The sequence below is a fragment of the Somniosus microcephalus genome, unplaced genomic scaffold (genome assembly GCF_052327205.1).
Source record: "Somniosus microcephalus isolate GS21.2 unplaced genomic scaffold, FLI_Smic_1.0 unresolved_chr1, whole genome shotgun sequence".
Lineage (NCBI taxonomy): Eukaryota > Metazoa > Chordata > Chondrichthyes > Squaliformes > Somniosidae > Somniosus > Somniosus microcephalus.
Window position 1 is genome coordinate 15186957 of NW_028225179.1, and position 25224 is coordinate 15212180.

At 47.5% G+C, this 25224-nt stretch overlaps 1 protein-coding gene across 1 annotated transcript; it reads right to left on the reverse strand.

Annotated features, from left to right (window-relative positions):
- Positions 1-3966: 3966 nt before the first annotated feature.
- LOC147093638 (putative G protein-coupled receptor 139) lies at positions 3967-24539 on the reverse strand. Its single transcript, XM_085974215.1, has 2 exons — positions 24359-24539; positions 3967-4868 (listed from the first exon to the last, which is right to left on the reverse strand). Exons 1-2 carry the CDS (start codon positions 24537-24539, stop codon positions 3967-3969), a joined length of 1083 nt encoding a protein of 360 aa, XP_085830341.1.
- Positions 24540-25224: the final 685 nt, after the last annotated feature.

Here is a 25224-nt window from a genome sequence, read left to right on the forward strand (position 1 = left end):
CAACTTATGAAAAGTCTGTCCAGCAAATGCTGCGCTGACCTGGGGCACGAAGTAGTGATTCAAATCACTAACCGCCGCCGTGTAGTCTGCTGGCTCTCCTGTGTCCGGTAGAGTCGAAAATATATCCTGGACATCTGGTCCTGCTAGGTGTAGAAGTAGAGATCTTCTCCTCTGCGTTGTGGCAGCTGTAGAGGTATCGTCTACAATGAGCCCTTTGCCATCGGCATTAAGCTCAAAAGATGTTAACCACCTCGTCCATCTTGGACCCAACATGGCTGGCTCGGCGAAGCATGCAAAATTTTGAATGCCGGTCTTCTCCATCCTAGTTAACTAAAACTTGGGCAACTACCTATCTAAAATGATTCCGTTCGTTATCCTCGTCGCCAATGATGTATGTATGCATTAAAGCATAGAATCAGGCAAACAGGCTTATAAATGCGATGTTCACTTTTATTGTGTAAAATGGCCGACTGCAGTTTTCCCGGGTAATTCCCATAATGCAATGCACATTACATTACATTATTGACTGGTGTCAAACTCGCAATCAATACACGACAGGGCCCTAGAGCCGGAATTTTTGTGCGTTGCCCTAGAGACGACTTCTTTGTGCGTGGCCCTAGAGACGACTTCTTTTTACAGGGCCCTAAAGCCGGCTGCTTTTTATCCGGCACTAGAGCCGGCTTCTTTTTGCGGGGCCCTAGAGCCGGCTTATTTGTGCGTTGCCCTAGAGCCGGCTGCTTTTTGTCCGGCACTAGAGCCGGCTTATTTGAGGGGGTCCCTAGAGCCGGATTCTTTGTGCGTTGCCCGAGAGCCAGCTTCATTGTGCAGAGCCCTAGAGCCGACTTCTTTGTGTGGGGCCCTAGAGCCGGCTGCTTTATGTCTGGCGCTAGAGCCGGCTTCTTTTTGCGGTACCCTAGAGCCAGCTTGTTTGTGCAGGGCCCTAGAGCCGGCCTCTTTGTGCAGGGCCCTCGTGCCAACTTCTTTGAGCGGCGCCCTAGAGCAAGCATTTTTCTGCTGTGCCTTGGAGCTAGCTTTATTTTGAGGGGCCCTAGAGCTGGCTTATTTGTGCGTGGCCTTCGAGCTGGCATCTTATGCGGTGCCCTAGACCCGGCTTCCTTGTGCAGCTCCCTAGAGCTGGCTTCTTTGTGTGGATCCCTAGAGCCAGCTTGTTTATGCGGGGCCCTAGATCCGGCTTCATTGTGTGGGGCCCTAGAGCTGGCTTCATTGTGCGGGAGCCTAGAGCCGGCTTCATTGTGCGTGGCCCTAGAGCTGGCTTCTTTGTGCGTGGCCCTAGAGCTGGCTTCATTGTGTGGGGCCCTAGAGCTGGCTTCATTGTGTGGGGCCCTAGAGCTGGCTTCATTGTGCGGGAGCCTAGAGCTGGCTTCTTTGTGTGGATCCCTAGAGCCAGCTTGTTTATGCGGGGCCCTAGAGCCGGCTTCATTGTGCGGGAGCCTAGAGCCGGCTTCATTGTGCGTGGCCCTAGAGCTGGCTTCTTTGTGCGTGGCCCTAGAGCTGGCTTCATTGTGTGGGGCCCTAGAGCTGGCTTCATTGTGTGGGGCCCTAGAGCTGGCTTCATTGTGTGGGGCCCTAGACCCGGCTTCCTTGTGCAGCTCCCTAGAGCTGGCTTCTTTGTGTGGATCCCTAGAGCCAGCTTGTTTATGCGGGGCCCTAGAGCCGGCTTCTTTGTGTGGGGCCCTAGAGCTGGCTTCATTGTGCGGGAGCCTAGAGCCGGCTTCATTGTGTGGGGCCCTAGAGCTGGCTTCATTGTGCGGGAGCCTAGAGCTGGCTTCTTTGTGTGGGGCCCTAGAGCTGGCTTCATTGTGCGGGAGCCTAGAGCTGGCTTCATTGTGTGGGGCCCTAGAGCTGGCTTCATTGTGCGGGAGCCTAGAGCTGGCTTCTTTGTGCGGGAGCCTAGAGCTGGCTTCTTTGTGTGGATCCCTAGAGCCAGCTTGTTTATGCGGGGCCCTAGATCCAGCTTCATTGTGTGGATCCCTAGAGCCAGCTTGTTTATGTGGGGCCCAAGATCCGGCTTCTTTGTGTGGGGCCCTAGAGCTGGCTTCATTGTGCGGGAGCCTAGAGCTGGCTTCTTTGTGTGGGGCCCTAGAGCTGGCTTCATTGTGCGGGAGCCTAGAGCTGGCTTCTTTGTGCGTGGCCCTGGAGCTGGCTTCTTTGTGTGGGGCCCTAGAGCTGGCTTCTTTGTGTGGGGCCCTAGAGCTGGCTTCATTGTGCGGGAGCCTAGAGCTGGCTTCTTTGTGCGTGGCCCTGGAGCCAGCTTCTTTGTGCGTGGCCCTAGAGCCAGCTTCTTTGTGCGTGGCCCTAGAGCTGGCTTCATTGTGTGGGGCCCTAGAGCTGGCTTCATTGTGTGGGGCCCTAGAGCTGGCTTCTTTGTGTGGGGCCCTAGAGCTGGCTTCATTGTGTGGGGCCCTAGAGCTGGCTTCATTGTGTGGGGCCCTAGAGCTGGCTTCTTTGTGTGGGGCCCTAGAGCTGGCTTCATTGTGTGGGGCCCTAGAGCTGGCTTCATTGTGTGGGGCCCTAGAGCCGGCTTCTTTGTGTGGGGCCCTAGAGCCGGCTTCTTTGTGTGGGGCCCTAGAGCTGGCTTCATTGTGTGGATCCCTAGAGCCGGCTTCATTGTGCGGGAGCCTAGAGCCGGCTTCATTGTGTGGATCCCTAGAGCCAGCTTCATTGTGCGGGAGCCTAGAGCCGGCTTCTTTGTGCGTGGCCCTGGAGCCGGCTGCTTTGTGCGTGGCCCTAGAGCCGACTTCTTTGTGCGTGGCCCTAGAGCCGACTTCTTTGCATTTGGCCCTGGAGCCAGCTTCTTTGTGCAGGGCCTGAGTGCCGGCTACTTTGTGAGGGGCAGCAGAGATAGCTTCTTTTTGCAGCACCCTAGAGCCGGCTTCTTTGTGCGGGGCCCTAGAGCCGGCTGCTTTTTGTCCGGCACTAGAGCCAGGTTCTTTTTGCGGGGCACTAGAGCCGGCTTGTCTGTGCAGGGCCCTCGTGCCGGATCCTTTGTGCTTGGCCCTAGAGCCAGCATTTTGGTGCTGTGCCCTAGAGCCAGCTTCATTTTGAGGGGCTCTAGAGCTGGCTTATTTGTGCGGGGTCTTTGAGCCAGCATCTTCTTGTGGTGTCCTAGAGCCGGCTTCCTTGTGCAGCTCCCTAGAGCTGGCTTCTTTGTGCTTGGCCCTGGTACCAGCTTTTTTGTGCGGGGCCCTAGAGCTGACCTATTTCTGCGGGGCCCTAGAGTCGGCTGCATTGTGCGTGGTCCTAGAGCCGGCTTCTTTTTGCAGTGCCCTAAAGCCGGCTTCTTTTTGCGTGTCCCTAGAACCGGCTTATTTGTGTGGTGCCCTAGAGACATTTTATTTGTTTGGGGCCCTCGATCCGGCTTCTTTGTGAGGGGCCCTAGAGCTGGCTTTTTTGTTTGGAGCCCTACAGCCAGCTAATTTGAGTGGGGCCCTAGAGCAGGCTTCTCTGTGCGTGGCCCTAGAGCCGGCTTCTTTGTGCGGCACCCTAGAGCCATTTGATTTGTTTGGGGCCCTCGATCCGGCTTCTTTGTGAGGGGCCCTAGAGATGGCTTTGTTGTTTGGAGCACTACAGCCAGCTAATTTGAGTGGGGCCCTAGAGCCGGCTTCTCTGTGAGGGGCCCTTGAGCCAGCTTTTTCCTGCATGGCCCTAGAGCTGGCTTCTTTGTGCGGGGCCCTAGAGCCGGCTTCATTATGAGGGACCCTAGAGGCAGCTTCTTTGTGCGGCGCCCCAGAGCTGGCTTCTTTGTGCGGGGTCCTAGAGCTGGCTTGTTTTTGCTGCACCATAGAGCGCGCTGCTTTTTGTGGGTCCTTGAGCTGGCTACTTTGTGCAGTGCACCAGAGCTGTCTTATTTGTGTGGGTCCCTAGAGTCGGCCTCTTTGTGCAGTGCTCCACAATATCAGGCCCAGCGAACTCTCAACTCTCAGGCTGCAAAGTTTCTGCTTCATCTCATCCTTTAATGAATTTTACAATCAGAGTAAAGGGATATTTCCCCACATTCTTCAACTGCTCTCTGAACTTAGTCTGGGTCACGGCATAAATCCCAGTGTTTGTGCAGCAACTCAGCAGCTGTAGCATGAATCCCAGTTCCTGTACATAAACAGGTATAAATACAGACTCATCCCCCAAATACCACATCCGGCCCCATAGAGAGTGCACCACAAACACTGCCCATAACAGGATGAAGTTGCCGGAGATAACAAGCAGTAAAATGATGGATTTCCTGCGGCTCTCCATCTCTGGGTCTCTGGGACTCTCCCCACTGCTGGAGCCCCGGAGTCTCCTGCGGGCTCTGCTGGACACTAAAATGTATCTGACGGTGAGAGCATTGAGTAGCAGAATCACCACAAATGGGACCCCCGGGGTGAGAATATAATGAAGGAGCTCGATTGCTCCCCAGACCCGTGAATACTGAACATCATCTGTGACCACACAAAACCAGGGGTCGTTCAAAAGCCAATACTGATATGTGAACATAAAATACCAGGTGATGTTCTTTAAACCGCTCAGCACAGTCACTGTTCCCAGAACCACAGCCGCCGTTTTCTCGGTGCAATGTTTAGTTTTCAGCTTCTGGCAACAAATGGCCACAAATCGATCAAAGGTGAAAGTGACGGTGAACCAGACAGAACAGTCTGTGGCTGCGAACAGCAGGACAGCGTGGATATTACACACGGGGATAAAATACAGGAAATGAAACGTTTCCCTATAAACAATCGGAATGTGCCTCAATATCAGGTCGAGGATAACGACCAGTAGATCCGCCGTTGCCATGGCCACCAGGTAGCGAGTGACACATTTGGAGAGACCGCACTTTCCCCGAGACAGGATCACAATCGTCACTAAGTTCACTGTGAGGAAGTGAAATAAACAGGGAAATTATACATCAGGTTGGGATCAACGGCAGCAGTTTGATGGAATTCAAGGAGAAATCTGCAACTCATTAGTGACATTCAATTATAGAATATAATCCTTTGGAGCTGAATACAGGGTTTATTGTAAGAATAATCGGAAATACATTGTGGAATCAATAAATGAAATGGTAATACATACAATATGAAAGTAACAGATGTTTGATCAAGGAGATATTAAATGAGAGATCTACCTTTAGCCCAGCAGACAAAACCACTGCCCGAGGTACCAGGGACACAAAGGACCAGAACTTTTCAGGAAGCCTTCATGTCCCGCGATCAGTCAGCATTTGGAATGGTACCATTTGCTTCTGTGCCCCTGTGTTAGGGGAGCGGGAAATCCCGCTTGGATTTCTGCTCCTGATTAGAATATCCATTATATTTAGAACAGAAAATGAATGCAACAGCAAATAAAGAAACTGCAAGCTTGACATGCATTAATTACAGGCAATTGTCTGTATAATGTACGGATGTATTATGCAAGTGCTAAGATAATAAATACAAGTGCACTGCAGTTATAAAGATATGTAGGCTATCAGATCTGTTTTAAAGATTGAGTTTTCTGCATTTTTGCTGAAATACACAAATTTAGCTAATTTAAAGGAAGATTTGCCAAGTAACATTGCAAATAATGGAATCTGAATTAAAGTAAATAGTGAGGAATGACCAGGTAATGTCCCAATAAATGCATTTATCAACATCGAAATTGGACGATTTATCCCACAGGCAAAGTGCCGCCGAATGCTGTTGTAAAGTATCTAAACACAAATGGATGAGATTTATCCTTGTACTTTTTCACTTGTTGTTTACAACATGTGTAGAGAACATAAGACGAGAAGATATCAAAGGATTTTCTTATCCTCAGTACTTCTGTTACATTCAGCGGGGATTGATTATCCTGAAGTACAGCAGGAGGCAATAGAGAATCACTCTGGGTCTCGCTGACAGATCCACTGAACTGTGACAGACGGGCATGGGATCCAATTGTGAATTCAAAACAATGATTAGAAATAAATGTAATGAAATCTGGCTAAATGAACGTTTTGTGAGAATGTAAATTATCCTTGTAATCGTACTTTAATCATCAGAAGCAGTGCCAGTAATGCAGAACTGGATAGGGTGGAAAAGGAGACATTGACTAGAACTGAATGATTAGTGGATATTTCATGCACTTAATGAGGTGGATGTGATCTTCCAGAATTTGTTCCTGTGACTCTGTGAGGAAGCATACTGAGCATTAGGTGAATAGATGAAAACTAAAGCAAAGGACTGCGGGTACTGGAAATACTCAGCGGGTCAGGCAGCATCTGTGGAGAGAGAGAAACTGAGTTAATGTTTCAGGTCGATGGGTTTTCGACATTAGGTGAAAAGCCTCCTAAACCAAGAAACATTCTTCTGACCTGTTACAAATGTTCAGTGTAGATAGCAGACTGAAATAATATAGAGTCACGCCTAATAAATTTGCTTGAGTTGAATACAGAAAATTTGAATCTTGGTAACACGATATCACCTGCAGAATCAATAGCTGACAGCAGCCCGGATGGGATAGGGAATGACAAAGAGAAAAACACAGTTAATCATGTGAAAACAAAGTCAGTTGGTTAGCGCCTCCCCTTAGTGCCCACCACCCCCACCCCCTGGCGCTAACAGGATGCTAGAAAATTAGCACCCGAGCGCAGCTATTTTAGTGCCGCTCGCGAAATTGACCAGTCATTTTACGCTGTCGCTATTTATACCACCACGAGCTCCTGTGCCCGCAGATCGTGATGTCAGTTGAGGGCGAAACGCCCCGGTAGGGCCCCGGGCCGGATATTGATTCTTAGCACCTGCCGCTAGGAGCGACAGGTAGAGGGGAACGTTTTCAAGTCGGGAAGGGGCGGGGGGAGTGCTATTTAAAGGCGGCTGCTTCCTGCCTTTTCTGTCGCCGAAATTTTTGGTACATGCAACTTGAGAGCGAGGGAGATGTCTGGAGAGAATCGTCGCTGACCAAAGGAGTTTTGTGTTCTGAGCACCATTTTGGAGATTCATTTTTATTTCATCCTCCTTCGAAGAATGTTTAGAAGCTTCGATGGGGCTGCACTAACTCGGGGCCTCGCCGTCGTCCAGCTTCACCTTCGGAGGCAGCAGAGACACAGAGAGAGTGGCAAACGTGTCCAGAAGGAGGAGGGCCAACACGCCTTTGCACAGGAGACCTCACCCTCCCAGGGTATGCAGGGAGCAATTCCCCTCCTTTATCCATTTGTCTGAGGAGCAGTGTTTCCAAAGGCTGTGCTTCTGCAAGGAGTTGGTCACTCAGCTCTGCCAGCTCCTGCAATCAGAACTGCAGCCTCAGCTCAGGACCAGGCCACCTCTGTCGGTGGCAGTGAAGGTTACAGTGTCTCTGAATTTCTTAGTCAGCTGTTTCCTTTCAGGCTTCTACTGGGGACACAGTGAATATCTCCCAATTCGCTGATCATTGTGGCATCCAGGAGGTGACAAATTCCTTGTATCAGAGGAGAGGCCAGTACATCTCTCCCCATGTCCCGGGACAAACAGCGCAAATGCACATGGTTCAGGGCGCCATTGACTGCACGCATGTGGCATTGTGGGCACCTCATGAGAATGCAGAGGTGTTCCAAAACCAGAAGGGCTTCCACTCTCTGAATGTCCAGTTGGTCTAGAACCACAGACAGCTCATACTCCACCTCAATGCCTGCTATCCTGGCAGCTGCCACGATACTTTTATCCTGCGCCAGACCAGTGTCGCACACCTCTTCCAACTATCGTGTCAACCTATTGGATGGCTCCTCGGGGACAAGGGTTATCCACTCTGCACCTGGCTGATGACACCGCTCCATACCCCCAATTTCCCTGCCGAGTTGCAATACAATGAGAGCCATAGCGCCACCAGGAACCTCATAGAGCAGACGATCGGCGTCTTGAACCAATGGTCCGGTGTCTGGACCACTCAGGGGGAGCCCTGCAGTATTCTCCCAAGTAAGTCTCCCTCTTCATTGTTGTGTGCTGCATGCTTCATAACATTGCAATCATGAGTACCCAGCCATTGCCACCAGAGATTGGTGCCTCACCTGAGGCGGAGGAGGGTGAGGGAGAGGAGGAGGAGGCGGATGAAGAGAAGGATCAGCAGCTCCAACGTGGGAGGGAGGCGCAGAAAGTTTCCACTGCAAGGGCAGCCTGTGAATGGCTCATAAGACACCGATTCTAACCCTTTATAGAGAAGATGGCTTCCGGGATGAGGAAGCACATCATTGCAGCTTTGTCCAACAATAGTGGGTGTGGGATGCTTTCAATGAGTCAAATCAGAAAGATATAAATTAATAATAAAAAAAATATATTTATGTTACAAACTCTCTGTCATTTATTCAGGACAAAACAATTAGAAGCAAACCCAACAAATCATGAACGAACAAAACTCGTTCTCACAACATGGAGATAAACGGCAAAACAGTCAAAAAATAGACTGTAATAGCAACAAGCTACAACTTTCCCACAAACATTCCCCCGATTAATTTACAGATTCTACTGTTGGGCCTTCGAGGGTAATCTCCATCCCCTGTGCACTTCCCCCCTTCCCACCCTACTGCTTCTCGTAATGTGGCCCCAGTGGCTGCAACAATGCTGGCCGAAGGCTGCTGTATGCTGGATCCAGAGATTGCCTTGAAGGTCGCCCTCGACTAGCTCTGGGCCTGGAGGGCATGGAGGGTCCGGCTGCAGACTGCACCAACTCTGCATGTGCGGCAGCAGTTTGAGATGGCTGTATTACAGGCCGTGCAAAGTGCAATGTGGAAGTGGTGGGAGCAGGAAATCTGTCATCCTGATAGAGGACAGCACCTTCCTACTCGACAAATACGCTGTCACTCCCACAGGGCAGAACTTTAGCACCTGGAGCAATCTGCTGGTGCAAAGATTTCTGGCCTGCTGCAATACTGTGAGATCCCCGGGGGACTATGGGCGACCCAGCGAGGATGGCAGCAGTCAGTACTTGCGTGACATAAATCTGAGACTGCATGAGAGCAGTCCGAGACTAGATGGCACGAGTCAATGACTGAATTGCAGCACTATCTCCTTGCGTTGCGTTGGCCTGTGCTGCAATGGATCGTGCCTCCCCATCCATTACATAAGGCTCTGGTCCACCACAGTCTCCCTGCAATTCAACCATCTTCTGCAATGACGCAAGCATGGGTTCAAGGGTTTGTGCTGGTGGTGGACTCCTCCAAGCTCCTAGCCATTCCATCCATGCTGTCGGGCACACTTGGCATTGCACTCATCAGCTCACTGTGCATTCTCAAAGCCTGGGTATTCATGGCCACAAAGTCGAGGTCCTCATCGAGTCCTGTGCAGCAGAACCTGCTCGCCTACTCAAAAACCGGGGAGATTGCCCATGCGCTTCCCTACTCACATGGCATTGTTGCAGCCCGCTGCGACCAGGAGCTACGCCTTCATCGGACCCTAACACCCTGCTCTGCCTCGGGTAGGCATGGCCCCAGTGACTGGTGTGTCACACTTGGAAGACGCAGGCAGTGAGGCTCCGGCTTCCTCTTCCTCCTCTTCTGGGGCATCGCTGCAACTGGCAGGCTGAGGGACAGGCTGGTCTGCTGGTGGTTCATTATCAGAAACCAGGTAGGTACAAAAGTGACTTTAGCGTGAGGGCAGCGGGGCTGGAATGGAGTAAGGACTGGAGACAGTCAGTTGGATTGAAAGTGTAAATGGTTGGTGTTGTGAGGGAGAAGTGGAATGAGACGGAGAGAAAGCTGATGAACATAACATTGTTCTCCCAGGGGTTCGACCTCCCCAGTGCCCACGACACCTATGACCTGGCTGTGAGTGATCCTGTGCGCTCAGTCCTCCAAGTCAGTCAGGGGATGTTGGTCTGCCGGTCCTCCTCCCACACATTGCTGCTCCCGTCTGTTATGAGAGAGCCTGGCCTGCAAGATGAAGGACAGCGTGTGTGTGAGTGTGCAGGCATGTGTTTGGCAGATGTGCCTACCATAGTTGAATAGTTGTTATTGTGTGCAGCCATGTGTTTGGCAAATGTGCCTACCATAGGTGAATGGACGTTAATGTGTGCAAGGTGTGGGATGTGCTTGTGGGTTTTATGAGATGGCCATAGGTCTTGGATGAGTGTTGGGCATTTGGGTTTGTAAACCCTCTGGACACAGAATGAAGTTGAGATGGAGGGATGTAGAGGTATTGGAAAGCAGGTACTCACCCTAAAGACCCGAGTGAGTTCATTGAACTTTTTCCAACATTGGGGGTGAATCCTCGGCATCAGGCTCCTCGAGGAGACGTGCTGAGCCATCTCCTTCCACATCCTTCTAAACTCCTGGGGCAATGACCTCCTGCCAATCTCAGGGACCAGCACTGCCAATCGCTGTTCCACAGCGCCAACCAGAGCCACCAATGCCTTGTCACTGAAGTGCCCAGCTCTTTCTCTTGGCCTCTCCATTACTTAGAATTAATAACTGGACATAGATCCTTACTAGGAACACCAACAGCAGTGAGGAGGTGGTAGTACATATTTTCTATATCACAACATAATCCTAATATCCTAAACACTTCACCCCAATCCATGTCTTCCCTTCTGTGAGTGCCTGGTGGTCTTTGTGCTGGGGGCAGCGCGCTGACTGTATGAGGTGACAAAGTGAAGGGAGCTCCTTATTTAGAGCAGAGGGAAATCCCCAATTGACATCATTAGGCCTCACTGTAACTGGCATTAGGAGATAGGAGCAGGAGTAGGCCATTCGGCCCCTCGAGCCTGCTCCGCCATTCAATGAGATCATGGCTGATCATCCAAATTCAGTACCCTGTCCCTGCCTTCTCCCCATATCCCTTCATCCCTTTAGCCTCCAGAAATATATCCAACTCTTTCTTGAATATATTTAATGAACTGGCCTCCACCGCCCTCTGTGGTAGAGAATTCCACAGGTTCACCACTCTCTGGGTGAAGAAATTCCTCCTCATTTCAGTCATAAATGGCTTATCCCTTATCCTTAGATTATGACCCCTGGTTCTGGACTCCCCGACCATCAGAAACATCCTTCCTGCATCTAGTCTGTCCGGGCCTGACAGAATTTTATAGGTTTCGCTCAGATGAATTACAGTCATTGAACAAACAGACTCCTTGAACCATTGTCACCAGAATACTTTTCTGCAGCACAATCTAGCTCACCTTATAGTACACAGTTTTTAATTAAAAGTGAGCGAATGCTCAATATTTCACCCGCCCCTAAACATAAGAATATAAGAATTAGTAGCAGGTGCAGGCCATACGGCCCTTCGAGCCTTCATTGAATGAGATCATGGCTGTTCTTCGACCTCAAAACCACATTGCACCCACCTGCACCCCACCCCCATATCTCTTGATCACTTTGGAGTCCAAAAATAAGAGTAAAGAACAGAGAGAAAGGAGTTTCTCGTCCTGTATTGATCTAAAGCTGAGAACAAAAAATGAGAAAGTGACAGAAAAGCGAAGGAATGTGTCCCTGTGGTGCACTGGGTTGCAAACTCTAGGTGGGAAGAGCTAGGAGTGAGCAGGTGCTGCTGGTTGCCTGATTGCTGTAGGGATTTGGAGTGTGCTTGTAAGAAGTTGGTGGTGGCTTTTTCATTTCTTTCAGGTTTTAGGGGCTTTTTGTCCCATAAACAGCAGCGAGGGGTCCGGAGTGCCGGGATCCTCAGAGGACGTTGTTCCCAAGCTGAATTTAATCAGGGGAAATACAGTGGTTGGAAGGGAGAGAAAAAGGCCCAAAAATTTGGGTAGGGAACCTAGGAGACTTGGAAAAGAAAACACGGTGATGATGCAGTGCGAGGATAAGGAGATACGAGCTTGGGATGTTACCCAAATGGTACATGAGGACTGTGGTGAGGGAAGATGCTTTGCCTGTCGACCAAAGCCAAATGTTGGATTCGAGGTGACAGTCAGTGGCCGAGAGGAGGTGGAAAGACTTTTACTCAGTTTGAAAATTGATAAGTTCTTGGAGGTGGCTCTGCTATTTTCAGAAGAGGTGCTTGTCTTGTTCTTAAATTTGCAACTTTATATTGAGGACAATGTGCTAAACAACACTTTGAAGTCGTCGGACGTTAAAATTTGCTTGGCAATAAAGATAATTTACTATCCAGGAACACGGGTAGCAGATGGAACCCGTTACGTAAAGGTGCAGTTCCCAGAGGGGGTGAAGTCAATACCTTACAGCACGAAATTCGAGACAATGGAAGGAATGCAGTAATTCCGAGTATGGCATGATAACCAAGTGAAAGTTTGTTATTATTGTCTTGGACACGACCATGCTGTAAGAAACTTTCCTGACATATACTGTGAAAATTGCAGCGAGCCGGGACACATTGCTCGGAGCTGCAAGGCCCGCTGTGAGTGTGAGGCAGAAGGAAGCTCTATGAGCGCCGAAGGGATGGGAGAAGGAGCAGGAGGTGTGAGGGAAATGGTCGGAGGAGCGGAGCAGTCGGAGGACACAGCCGTTGAATTGAAAGAGAAAAGAGCGCCAGAAGAGGCAGATTATTGCAGAGCAGAGAACAGGTTGGAGATGCTGGAAAACACACCAAGTACAGAGGAAAAAATCAAAGACAGCAGATGGCAGCACAGGTCGAGTAGAGAATCGAGCCATAATACGGTTCAGCTCTCCCTAAAGGATCTGGTTTCCATGGGGGGGGGCGCCGGAGAAGAGTCGGGAGTGGGGTGCCTGGTAAATGTAAGAACTCCAAAGAATGATGGAGAGTCGGACATCTTGGTGAGCAGGACTGGGCAAGACAAGGAGATGGTGCAATAGGCAGGAGCCTTAAAGGGGCAGCAGGATGGGAGGGGCGAGTCAAAAACGCCAGAAGGGAGCAATATAGGTGTGCCATTGTCCCAGAGAGCGAAGGATCAGGGAGCACTGGTCAGCGGTGGAGATGAAGTCGAAGGGAGCGGCACTGTTGGAGAAACCGCGATAGGAGGAAGGCGCTCTATGGGAGATGATGTATTTGATGGGGAACAGGATTATGTGTCTGACGTGGAGCAGGAACAGAGGGTTATAGAAGAGCTGGAGACTGAGGAAGCAGAGTGGGACAGAGACATGGAGGTGGGAGATGGGGTGGCATCGTGTGGAAAGGGAAAGTTTAGTGAGGGTCGGAAGGAGGGACATGGGGCAGCTCCTTGCCCCAAACCTAATGCAAGGAAGGTGCAAACAGGAGGTAAAAAAGAGCCGGAGGCTGCAGGAAAAAGCAACAGCTGGCCGAAAATTTGGAAAGAAGCATGAGAGGAGGGAAGGGCCAGCGATTAAATGATGCGGAGATTATGAGGCATACTTCCCTTATTCAGAACCATGATTACCTTGGTCTTGATTAATGTGAACGGACTGAGAGGTGAGAAGAAAGTGCAGCAGTTGTTGCAGTGTTTTAAAGGCACTGACTTGTTGAGTCTGCGAGAAACCTTCTGGGAAGAGGATATCCTAGAAAATGTTCAGAAGGTTTGGAAGGGAGAGGTGTTTGCAAATTGTGCAAACAATAGCCGAAGAGGGCTGCCTGTTTTGGTGAGTCTATCCATAGAAGAGAATGTTGTCTTGGTGGGCAAGGACACTGAGGGGAGATTTTTATGGCTAAGGGTAAGAATGGAGAATTTAATTTTGATCACTAATATCTGTGCACCGAATGACCATTGCAAGCGTCGCGAGTTTTTTCGCGGGTTATTCAGTGAAGTTGCAGAGGTGGAAAATCCTTGTATAGTGGGGGATTTTAATGTATTGTTATCTCGGATGGACATTGCAGCCCAGGTGACATTTAAGGATGATAACTCCAGAGGGATGATTGTAAAAAGAATGGCAAATTTAAATTTGAGAGACTTATGGAGGGACTGGAACCCCATAAAAAGGGAGTTCTCCAGAACAGGTTGGGTGGGTGATATTTTAAAACAGAGCTGAATCGATTGTGTGTTAATATGGGAAGGGGTAGGTTCTGCGGTCATGGAGATTTATTACAAAAACGTATCTTTAAGTGACCACTCGGCTTTGTTTCTTAGAATTAGGAACAGCAGAGTTAAGATCGGTCCAGGGGTGTGGATTTTAAACAATGAATACGTGAAAAAAATTGCTAATAAAGAAGGGATTTTAAATATAATAAAAAATGCAAAGAATGAACCTTTGTTCCTGAAAGAAAGAAAGGTTTGGTGGGACAATATCAAATATGAGGTAAAGGTTTTTCAGTAGGTTTTGGGAAAAAAGAGAGCGGCCGCTAACCGGTGTGAAGAAGACAATATAAAGAAAAGGTTTATGGATGTCTGTAAAGCAGTTGACGGAGGGGATAATGGAGCTGAGACTAAGTTCCGGGTGGCAAAGGAAGAGTGGGAATTATTGCAAGCTGAAAAATGCAAGGGGGGCATTCTCCTTGCAAAGGCTGAAGATGCATTGGAGGGCGAAAGATGCACTAGATATTTCCTAGAGCAAGAGAAGCTGCGACATAGATTATCATTAATTGAAAAGTTGAAGGTTGGGTAGAAGATCATTAATGAAAGTGGGGAGATTTTAGAGGCGGCTAGCAGCTTTTATCAAGAGTTATATACAAAAGACGACATTTCCAATTTGGTGATGGAGAAGGTTAGTGTTTTTGTTGAAGAGGGTTTAAAGAAGGATGCGAAACATGTCTCACAAAGAAGTAGGATTGGCAGAAATAAAAGTAGCCATAAGTGGAATGAAGTTGGTGGGAAAGCCCAGGGTCCGATGGACTAAGTGCAGAATTTTATAAAGAAATTTCCGAGATTTGAAGTCCATTGGTTTTAGAGGTTTTTCAGGAAATTAAAATTGAGGGAAGACTGGCCCCATCTATGAGTAGAGGTGTCGTTAGCTTAGCTTTTAAATATAAACGGGATAGACGGGACCTGAAGAAAGGGAGGCCCATCTCATTATTAAATATGGATTATAACATCTTGGCGAGGGTTATGGCAAATCGTATGAAGGAGGTGTTGCCGCAGATATTTTTGCCCTCTTAGTCTGATGAAGTCATAGGCTGGGACATCGCAGACTCTGTAGTCTCAATCCGAGATGAGATAGAGCTCATGGAAGAGAGTGGGAGGGAGGCTTATGTATTAAAGATAGATCAAAAGAAAGCCTTTGATAGGGTCTCTCATGATTTTTTAATCGAAGGTTTTAGAAGCATTTGCTTTCGGGGGAATTAACATTGAACGGATAAGGACTTTTTATGCAAACATATTTTTCTGAGTTAAATGTATTGGTTTTTTATCCAAGTATTTTCCTATACAGTGGTCAGTGAGACAGGGTTATCCCCTGTCCCCATACATGTACACATTGGTAGCAGAACCATTAGGTTACATGATACAAAAGAAAGAAGGTGTAGTTGAGATTGCGGATCTCAGTTCCGGGCTGATGTCAGTGATACACCAATATGCAGATGACACAACCTTAACATTGAGAAATGGGGAGTCAGTGAGGAAAGCTATGGACGTAGTGGAAGAGTATTGCAGAGCTTCAGGAGTCAGAGTGAATTATAGTAATTCCTAATAACTGGTTGCAGGAAGGGGTAGGGGGGAATGGTTGGAGCAAAGTCCCTTTAAGGTGGTGGAGGTTTTGGAAGCTCTGGGGGTGCATATGGGGTGCAAAAAATACAGGGATGAAATTGATCGATTAAATTGTGAACCAAAGGTTATAAAAGTTAAAATGATTTTGGGAAGATGGGAGAGAAGGTGGTTGAAAGTGCAAGGAAGAGCGACCATGGTGTCCGCTCTCATGTTATCTAAGCTATGTCAATAATTGACGGTGGAGGATGTTCCTGAGTGGGTGGAAAGGTCCACCCGAGAGGCTTGTGTGAGGTTTTTATGGGATGGGAAACCAGCCTTGGTGGCTTATAATACCATCATTGGGTGGAGAAATCAGGGAGGACTCAATTTCCCAGATACTGATTTGAAGAAAAATCCCTGTAGATTCAAATGGGTGAAGAGATTTCTTCAGAAGTCAAACACAAGTTTTTGGAGAAGTTGTTTCGAGCACTATTTTTTTAAAAAGTGCAAAAGTAGGGCAGGGGATATCGTATATGGAATACAATATTATGGCCTAGAAATTCAGTTGCCTTAGCGCCGCTTTTGAGGCGCTAGAGGGACTAGCGCCAGAGTTATGGCCAGTTTAAAAATTCCCATGGGCCCTAAATCGGCGTTGCACCGGTAGCGCTGCGCCGGTACCGATGACGTCATCGGTGTGCGCAGCGTCCCGGTTGCCGTGGTAACCCGCCCGAACTCCGAAATTGAGTTGCGGCCGCCTCGCCCGTGGCAGCCGCAAGCAACGTTCTGTCAGAGGTGCCTTACTCCAGTTTGCGCCGGCGCATTAAAGGCCCCGCGGCGGCCGGCCACTTTCCCGCCGGCCGCCTGCCCGCAGCTCCCTCCCCGGACTTCTCCCCCCCCCCCCCCCGGAACAGATGCAAGCCCGGCACTTGTCCGAGGTGCCGGGCTCATTTTTAAGCTGATTTGCGCGGGCCGCGGCCGGGTGCAGGCAGCTCCTCCTTAACGGGAGGAGGAGGCCTGCACGTCCCCAGCCTGCCGCACCGCATCGGGTGCCGCAGCGCCGGAATTGCGGCGCGAAACGGCAGTTAGCGCCGATGTACCGCCGCAAAGACCCTTCAGTAGCGCCGGCAGCCGTTTGGGCGCGGCACTACTGAATTTCTGGCGCGCGCAGGGGGACTTAGCGCCAGCACTAACTTCCGGCGCTAAAGCCCTGCCTACGCCAGAACCCAATTTCTAGGCCTATGTTTCTGAAATCGATTAAACCTCTCCCTAGATTTTATAAGGGGGTTGTAGAGACTTGGGCCCAATTTTTAAAAAGTGTGCAGTGTATGCCCAAGGGGGCTGAGACATTTTTAGAACAGACCTTATATTTGAACAGGTGAGTCAACATTGAAGGAGATACTTTTAATAAAGCTTTTATAAAAGCTGGTATTATATGTGTGAAAGATGTACTTCCAGGTTGGTTGTCAGAAACGATAGTGAGGGACATGATGTGGAAGGAGGATCAGGAGGTAGAGGAAAAAGCAATAGGAAGCACGTATGAGAAGATTGTGAGGGCAATGCCCACAGCTGGACTTCAACAAGATTTGCAAGGGAGTGTGGGCGACTTTTAAATGTCCAGAGTTGATTGAACGTGATTTAAAATTGGCTCATAACCGGATTTTTATCATGTCTAAGATTGGATGAGTGGAGGGGGCAACTTGCCCAGTGTGTGGGACACGGGCTGAGACTCTGTCCCATTTAATGGTGTTATGTCTGCAGCTAAATGATTTGACGTACTCTGTTCGACAGTTGTGTGAAGTTGTTTTGCTGGGTGGTGACCGAACAGGGAGAATGGGAATCTCATGAGGCTCAATTTTGAGAAGGGGATTTCAGGAAAGTCTGCCCAAGTCTAGCGGAGCGGCAATTAATTTAATGTTCAATTTGGCTAGATGTTCATTTTGGCTAGATGTTCAGTTTGGCTAGATTCGTGATTGTGCATTGAATGAATGCTCTGTTTTTTTAAGGGGAGGAGAATCAAACTAAACATAAGCTAAACGATCATTATAAGTCTCTGTGGATGGTTCATTCAGAAAAGAATTTAAAGATATTATTTTACAATCAATTTTTTAAATTACAATCAATTAATATGTGTTACGGGAGACAAATTAAACTTCAGGTATTGATGTTACTATGTAATGGAGTAATGGCTGTGCAGAGCGACGGAATGGATTTGTAAGATACAATGGAATGATCAGGATGTTTTAAATGTTCTTAATGTTCCATAAATAATATAATAATAATAAAAAAGTAGGTAGCGCATTCGCTTCTGACTCAGAAAGTTTTGGGTTCAATTCCCACTCCAGGGACTTGTAGCATATAAATCTAGGCTGACACTCCAGTGCAGTGCTGAGGGAGTGCTGCACTGTCGGAGGTGCCATCTTTCAGATGAGATGTTAAACAGAGGCCCTGTCTGCACTCTCAGGTGGACGTAATAGATCCCATGGTCCTATTTCGCAGAAGAGCAGGGGAGTTATCCCCGATGTCATGGCCAATGTTTAACCCGCAATCAACATAACAGAAGCAGATTACATGGTCATTATCATATTGCTGTTTGTGGGAGCTTGCTGTGTGCGAATTGGCTGCCGAGTTTCCCACGTTACAACATTGGCTATACTTTCAAAAGTACTTCATTGGCTGCAACGCCTCTTGAGACGTCCAGTGGTTGTGAAAGTAATATATAAATGCAAGTCTGTCTTTCTTAAAATATAGAATCATAGAATAGTTACAACGCAGAAGGAGGCCATTCGGCCCATCGAGCCGGTGTCTGCGCTCTGCAAGATCACTTCAGCAAGCCCCAATCCCTCGCCATTTCCTGTAGCCCTGCAATGTATTATCCTTCAGGTACTTATCCAATTCCCATTTGAAAGCCACGATTGAATCTGCCTCCACCACCCTTTAAGGCAGTGCATTCCAGATCCTAGCCACTCACTGCTTAAAAAAGCTTTTTCTTATAACCCCTTTGGATATTCTGCCAACCTTCTTAAATCTGTGTCCCCTTATTCGTGACCATTTGGCCAATGGGAACAGTTTCTCTCTATCTACTCTGTCCAGACCCCTCATGATTTTGAACACCTTTAGCACATCTCCTCTCAACCTTCTCTGCTCAAAGGATAACAACCCCAGCTTCTCCAGTCTATCCACATAACTGAAGTCCCTCATTCCTGGAATAATTCTCGTAAACCCTTTCTGCACCCGCTCTAAGGCATTCAAATCCTTCCTAAAGTACAGTGCCCAGTATTGGGCACAATACTCCAATTGAGGCCGAACCAGTGTTCTATACAGGTTCATCATAACTTCCTTCTTCCTGTACTCTATGCCTCTATTTATGAAGCCCAGGATCCCGAATGCTTTTTTAACCGCTTTCTCAACTTGCCCTGTCAATATCAATGAATTGTGCATATATACCCCCAGTTCTCTATTTATATACAACCGTTTTAGATTGGTACGCTTTAGTTTATATTGAATCTCCTCATTCTTCCTACCCAAATGTATCAATTCACACTTTTCTGCATTACATTTCATCTGCCACGTGTCCGCCCATTCCACCAGCCTGTCTATGTCCGCTTGAAGTCTATCTATCAATTTATGCTGCACTGTTCATTATACTTCCAAGTTTTGTGTCATCTGCAAATTTTGAAATTGTGCCCTGTACACCCAAGTTCAATTCTTTAATATATGTCAAGAAAGGCAGTGGTCCTAGTACAGTCCCCTGGCGAACACCACTGTGTAATTTTCTCCAGTCCGAAACTTATAAAATTCTAACAGGACTAGACAGACTAGATGCTGGAAGGATGTTCCCGATGGTCGGGGTGTCCAGAACCAGGGGTCACAGTCTAAGGATAAGGGGACAGAAATGAGGAGGAATTTCTTCACCCAGAGAGTAGTGAACCGATGGAATTCTCTACCACAGAAGGCAGTAGAGGCCAATTCATTAAATATATTCAAGAAGGAGTTGGATATATTTCTCAAGGCTAAAGGGATCAAGGGGTATGGGGAGGAAGCAGGAACTGGGTACTGAATTTGGATGATCAGCCATGATCGCATTGAATTGCGGTGCAGGCTCGAGGGGCCGAATGGCCTAATCCTGCTCCTATCTTCTATGTTTCCATGTAAACGTTCACCACTATTCTCTGTTTCTTGTCACTTAGCCAATTTCGTATCCATGCTGCCGCTGTCCCTTTTATTCCATGCACTTCAACTTTGCTGACAAGCCTATTATGTGGCACTTTATCCATGTCTTTTGGAAATCGATGTGCACCACATCAACCGCATTGAGCTCATCAAACCTCTCTGTCACCTCATCAAAAAACTCGATCAATTTAATTAAGCACGATTTGCTTGTGACAAATCCATGCTGGCTTTCCTTAATTAATCTACACTTGTCCAAGTGACTGTTAGTTTTGTCGCAGATTATCATTTCTAAAAGCTTCCTCACCACCAAGGTTAAACTGACTACTCTCCGTTGCCTGTCACTTTGCCAATTTTGTATCGATGCTGCCACTGTCCCTTTTATTCCATGGGCTTCAACTTTGCTGGAGAGCCTATTATGTGGCACTTTGTCGAATGCCTTTTGGAAATCCATGTACACTACGTCGACTGCATTACCCTAATCAACCCTGTCTGTTACCTTATCAAAATATTCGATCAAGTTGTTTGGACATGAATTGCCTTTAACAAATTTGTGCTTGTTTATCTTAATTAATCCACACCTATCCAAGTGACTGTTAATTTTGTCGCTGATTACAGTTTCTAAAATCTTCCCTACCACCAAGGTTAAACTGACTGCTCTGTAGATGACGGGTTTACCCTTACACCCGTTTATAATAAGGGTGTAACATTTGCAATTTTCCAGTCCTCTGGCACGACATCGAATCGAAGGAGGATTGGAAGATTATGGTCAGTACCCCCACAATTTCCACCCTTACTGCCCTTAGCATCCTAGGATGCCTCCCATCCGCTCATGGTGACATATCTACTTTAAGTACAGCCAGCCTTTCTAGTACCTCATCTTTATCAAATTTTAGTCCATCCAGTATCTCAACTACCTCCTCTTTCACTATGACTTCGGCAGCAGCTTCTTCCTTGGGAGAGACAGATGCAAACTATTCATTTAGTGTCTCAGCGATGCCCACTGCCTCCATTCATAGGTCTCCTTTTTGGCCCTTAATCGGCCTCAACCCTGCTCTTACTGACCATTTACTATTTATATGCCGATATAAGATTTTGGATTCCTTTTCATGTTTGCTGCCAATCTATTCTCATACTCTCTCTTTGCCCCTCTTATTACTTTTTTCACTTCCTCTCTGTACTTTCTATTTTCAGCCAGGTTCTCACTTGTATTTTGAACTTAACACCTGTCATATACCCCATTTTTCTGATGAAGGGTCCCAGACCTGAAACGATAACTCTGTTTCTCTCTCCATGGATGCTGTCTGGCCTGCTGAATATTTCCAGCATTTTCTGTTGTTATTTCAGATTTCCTGCATCCGCAGTATTTTTCTACAGTACAATTTTAAAGTGGGTACTTGATCCGAGAGACCTGGGGTGTGCTTACACAAACCATTGAGGGTGGCAGGACATTTGTGATGGCATAATAAAGCATACAGAGTCCTTGGCTTTACAAACAGAGACACAGAGTAACAAAATCCAGAAAGAAATGCTAACGTTTTATAAATCTTTGGTTAGGCCCCAGCTGGACTACTGCGTCTAATTCTGACAATCACACTTTTGCAAGCATGTCAAGGTTTAGGGAAGGTGTAGAGGAGATTTACCAGATTGGTACCAGGGATCTGGGACTTCAGTTATGTGGAGAGACTGGAGAAGCTGGGATTGTTCTATTTAGAGCAGCGAATGTAAGATACATAGAATTAGAGAATCATAGATATTTACAGCACAGATGAAGAACATTCGGCATATCGTGCCTGCGCCAGTCGAAAAAAGAGCAATCCAGGATAATCCCACTTTCCTGCTCTTGGTCTGTAGCCTTGCAGGTTACGGCACCTGATGTGCATATCCAAGAACTTTTTAAATGTGATGAGGGGTTCTGCCACTTTCAGGCAGTCAGTTCCAATCCCCCACCGCCCTCTTGGTGAAAACAATTCTCCTCATCTCCAAATTAATACTTCCACCAATTACTTTAAATCTATGCCCTGGTTATTGATCTCGCTGTTAAGGGAAATAGGTGCTTCATATCCACTCTATCTAGGACTCTCATAATTTTATACAACTCAATGAAATCTCCCCTCAGCCTCCTCTGTTCTAAAGTAAACAACCCCAACCTATCCAAACTTTCTTCATAGCTACAATTCTCCAGTCCTGGCAACATCCTCGTACATCTCTATAATGTGTCTAGTGCACTCACATCTTTCCTGTAATGTGCTGACCAGACCTGTGCACAGTGCTCTAACTGTGGTCTAACTAGTGTTTTGTACAGTTCTAGCATAACCTCCCTGCTTTCATATTCTATGCCTCAGCTAATAAAGCAATGTATGCCATATGCCTGCTTAACTACCCTATCATTACAACAGTGACTACACTCCAAAAGTGCTTCATTGGCTCTAAAGTGCTTTGAGTTGTCCGGTGTTCGTGAAAGGCGCTATACAAATACAAGTCTTGCTTTTTCTTCTACACGTCCTCTACTTTCAGGGATTTGTGGACATGCACTCCAAGGTCCCTTTGTTCCTCTACGCTTCAGTGCCCTACCAATTTTTGTGTAATCCTATGCCTTGTTAGCCCTCCCCAAATGTATTAGCATACACTCTTGCGGAATGATTTCCAATTGCCACTTCTCTGCCCACCTGGCCAGTCCATTGATATCTACCTGCAGTCTACAGCTTTCTTCCTCATTATCAGCCACGCGGCCAATTTATTTATCATGTCAAAATTCTTAATAATGGCCCCAACATTGAAGTGTAAATCATTGATATATACCACAAAAAGCAGGAGACCGAATCTATGCACCATACTCCAGGTGTGGTCTCACCAGGGCTCTATATAATGGCAGTAAGACATCTTGGCCTAGAAATTGGGTTCTGGCTTAGCCAGGGCTTTAGCGCCGGAAGTTAGTGCCGGCGCTAAGTCCCCCTGCGCGCGCCAAAAATTCAGTAGCGCCGCGCCGCGCCCAAACGGCTGCCGGCGCTACTGAAGGGTCTTAGCGCCTGGAAAAGGGCGCTAACTGCCGTTTAGCGCCGCAATTCCGGCGCTGCGGCACCCGATGCGGTGCGGCAGGCTGGGGAAGTGCAGGCCTCCTCCTTCCGTTAAGGAGGAGCTGCCTGCACCCGGCCGCGGCCCGCGCAAATCTGTTTAAAAATGAGCCCGACACCTCGGACAAGTGCCGGGCTTGCATCTGTTCCGGGGGGGGGGGGAGAAGTCCGGGGAGGGAGCTGCGGGCAGGCGGCCGGTGGGAAAGCGGCCGGCCGCCGCGGGGCCTTTAATGCGCCGGCGCAAACACATGTTGGACTCTGTTGCCAGAGTCTTAGTTGCGGCACTTCTATACCCCTGCACTTTCTATACCCCTCTTGGCTTTCCATAGTATTGAGCTCTTGGTATCTCTCAAAAGCTTCCATTTTTTGCCTTATCCTACCCTATATACCACTTGACATCCAGGGAGCTCTAGATTTGGGAGTCCCTTCTTTGTTATTTTTGGAAATGTATTTGCTGTGAACCCTGACTATCTCCTCTTTGACTGCCTCCCATTGCTCTGACACTGATTTCCCTTCATGTAGCTGTTTACAGTTCACTTCTGTAAAATCACATCACAGCTCAGTAAAATTGAACTTTTACACCTGGTCTATCTTTGCCCTTTTTCATAAGGGGACATTCAATATAGATGCTGAAAAACATGCTGGGTTTTGATAGAGTAAGTCGGTTTCCAGAGTGCACAGATTTAAGGTAATTGGCAAAAGAACCGCAGGAGAGATGATGAGAATTTTCATTACGCAGTGATTTGTTGTGATCTGGAATGCACAGTCTGGGAACGTGGTGGAAGCAGATTCAATAGTAACTAACGAAAGGGAATTGTATAATTAGTAGACGGGGAAGATTTACAGGGCTCTGGCTAAAGAGTAGGGCTATTTAGATAGCTCTTTCAAAGAGACGGCACCGACATGACGGGCCGAATGGTCTCCTCCTGTGTTGTGCCATTCTATGATTCTTTGAGCAAGAAAAACAGAGAGAGAGAAAAGGGAGAAAGAAAGAGAGAAAGAGCAATAGACACGGAATGACTGGGAGATGTAGAGGGAAAGAAATTAACTTTAAAATGGGAATTGGATAAACACCTGATGGGGAACAATTTGCAGGACTTTGGGAAAAGAGCAGGGAATGGGACTAATTGTAGGGGTGAGGCCATGTTGGGTTTTGATCTTAAGGATGAGGACCAAATACAACGGCTTTGCTCTTCCCAAGATTTAACGGAAAATCTGTAATACAGTGAAACGTGGTTTACAGAACCAACTTCTGGATATAGAGAATTACCAAGGACACCAACAGCAGCAAAGAATGAAGAATAGTACAGGTTAAGCGTAGTGATTTCGGTAAGCTCGGGACCGAGGCTAAGACGTTTTTCATGTTTTTCCAGATTTTGGAATGTGTTTCTGATGTCCGAAGTCCGGAAACATCGCAACCTGGGCTCGGGCGTTTCCGGAATTCGGACATCAGAAACACGGTCCGAGTCCGGAAACACCTGGGCCCAGGTTGCAGTTTGACAGGGTGTCTGGATTCCGGAACTCCCGATTTTGGGCGCGCAAACTGTAATACAGTTAGCAAAGGTTTGCAGAGTTAACAGCTGGATAGAGAGACATACCAGAAACAAAAACCGCAGCAAGGAGGGGAGAGCAAATGATAAGAACAGTAATACAATGAAACATGGTTAACAGAATAGCTGGATAGAGAGACTTACCAGGAACACCAACGACAGCAAGGAAAGGATAGTAAATGTATTGAATAATCTGAAGTGCAAACTCTATCCGCCATTCTAATGATAGTACATCATAATATTCCGAAAGAACGTTAAACAGCGAGCTGAAACTCCTGTCCATTGTTGTAACATTCCAATCTACTGTCTTCAGATTCCGACCCATTGTTGTAACATTCCAATCTACTGTTCTCAGATTCCAATCCCTGTTAGTTCCGGAGGTGATGTTCTCACTATCACTATGGGATAACACATTGAAAGGAGTCCCTTATTAAAAGAAGAGGGAAACCCTGCACTGATACAATTAGAGTCCATGGAGACTGACATTAATTACAGCCACTGAACAAAGAGATTCAGTTAACCCGTGGAGACAGACATTAACTATAGCCATTGAACAAATAGCTTCAGTTAACCCGTGGAGACTGACATTAATTACAGTTACTGAACAAACAGCCTCAGTTAACCCCTTTCAATCCAACTCTTTTTGAACCACAGTAAAGTAGAACATTTATCCGATCTGGATGGGAATAATGAGGGTTGATCAGGGAAGGAATGGTGGAAATAGTGCAGGCTCTGGCAAGAATCTTTGAATCCGCCTCGGATTTGGGAGTGGTGCCAGAGGACTGGACGGTTGCAAATGTTAAACCCTGTTTAAAAAAGGAGAGAGGTTTAAACACTGTAACAGCAAGCCAGCCAACCTAACTATCTATATCTTATAATCTCTCCTCTCTGTATCTCCGTCTATCTCTCCTCTATCCCTGTTACCATCTCTCTCCCTATCTATATCTAATAATCTCTCCTCTCTGTATCTCCGTCTATCTCTCCTCTATCCCTGTTACCATCTCTCTCCC

Coding starts and splice junctions, on each gene's coding strand:
- LOC147093638 (XM_085974215.1), bottom strand. CDS start 24,539: ATGGGTCGGAATCTGAAGACAGTAGATTGGAATGTTACAACAATGGAC. Junction 4,869..24,358: donor TGCTGTCGTTGGTGTTCCTG/GTAAGTCTCTCT, acceptor ACTTCCTCACAG/TGAACTTAGTGACGATTGTG.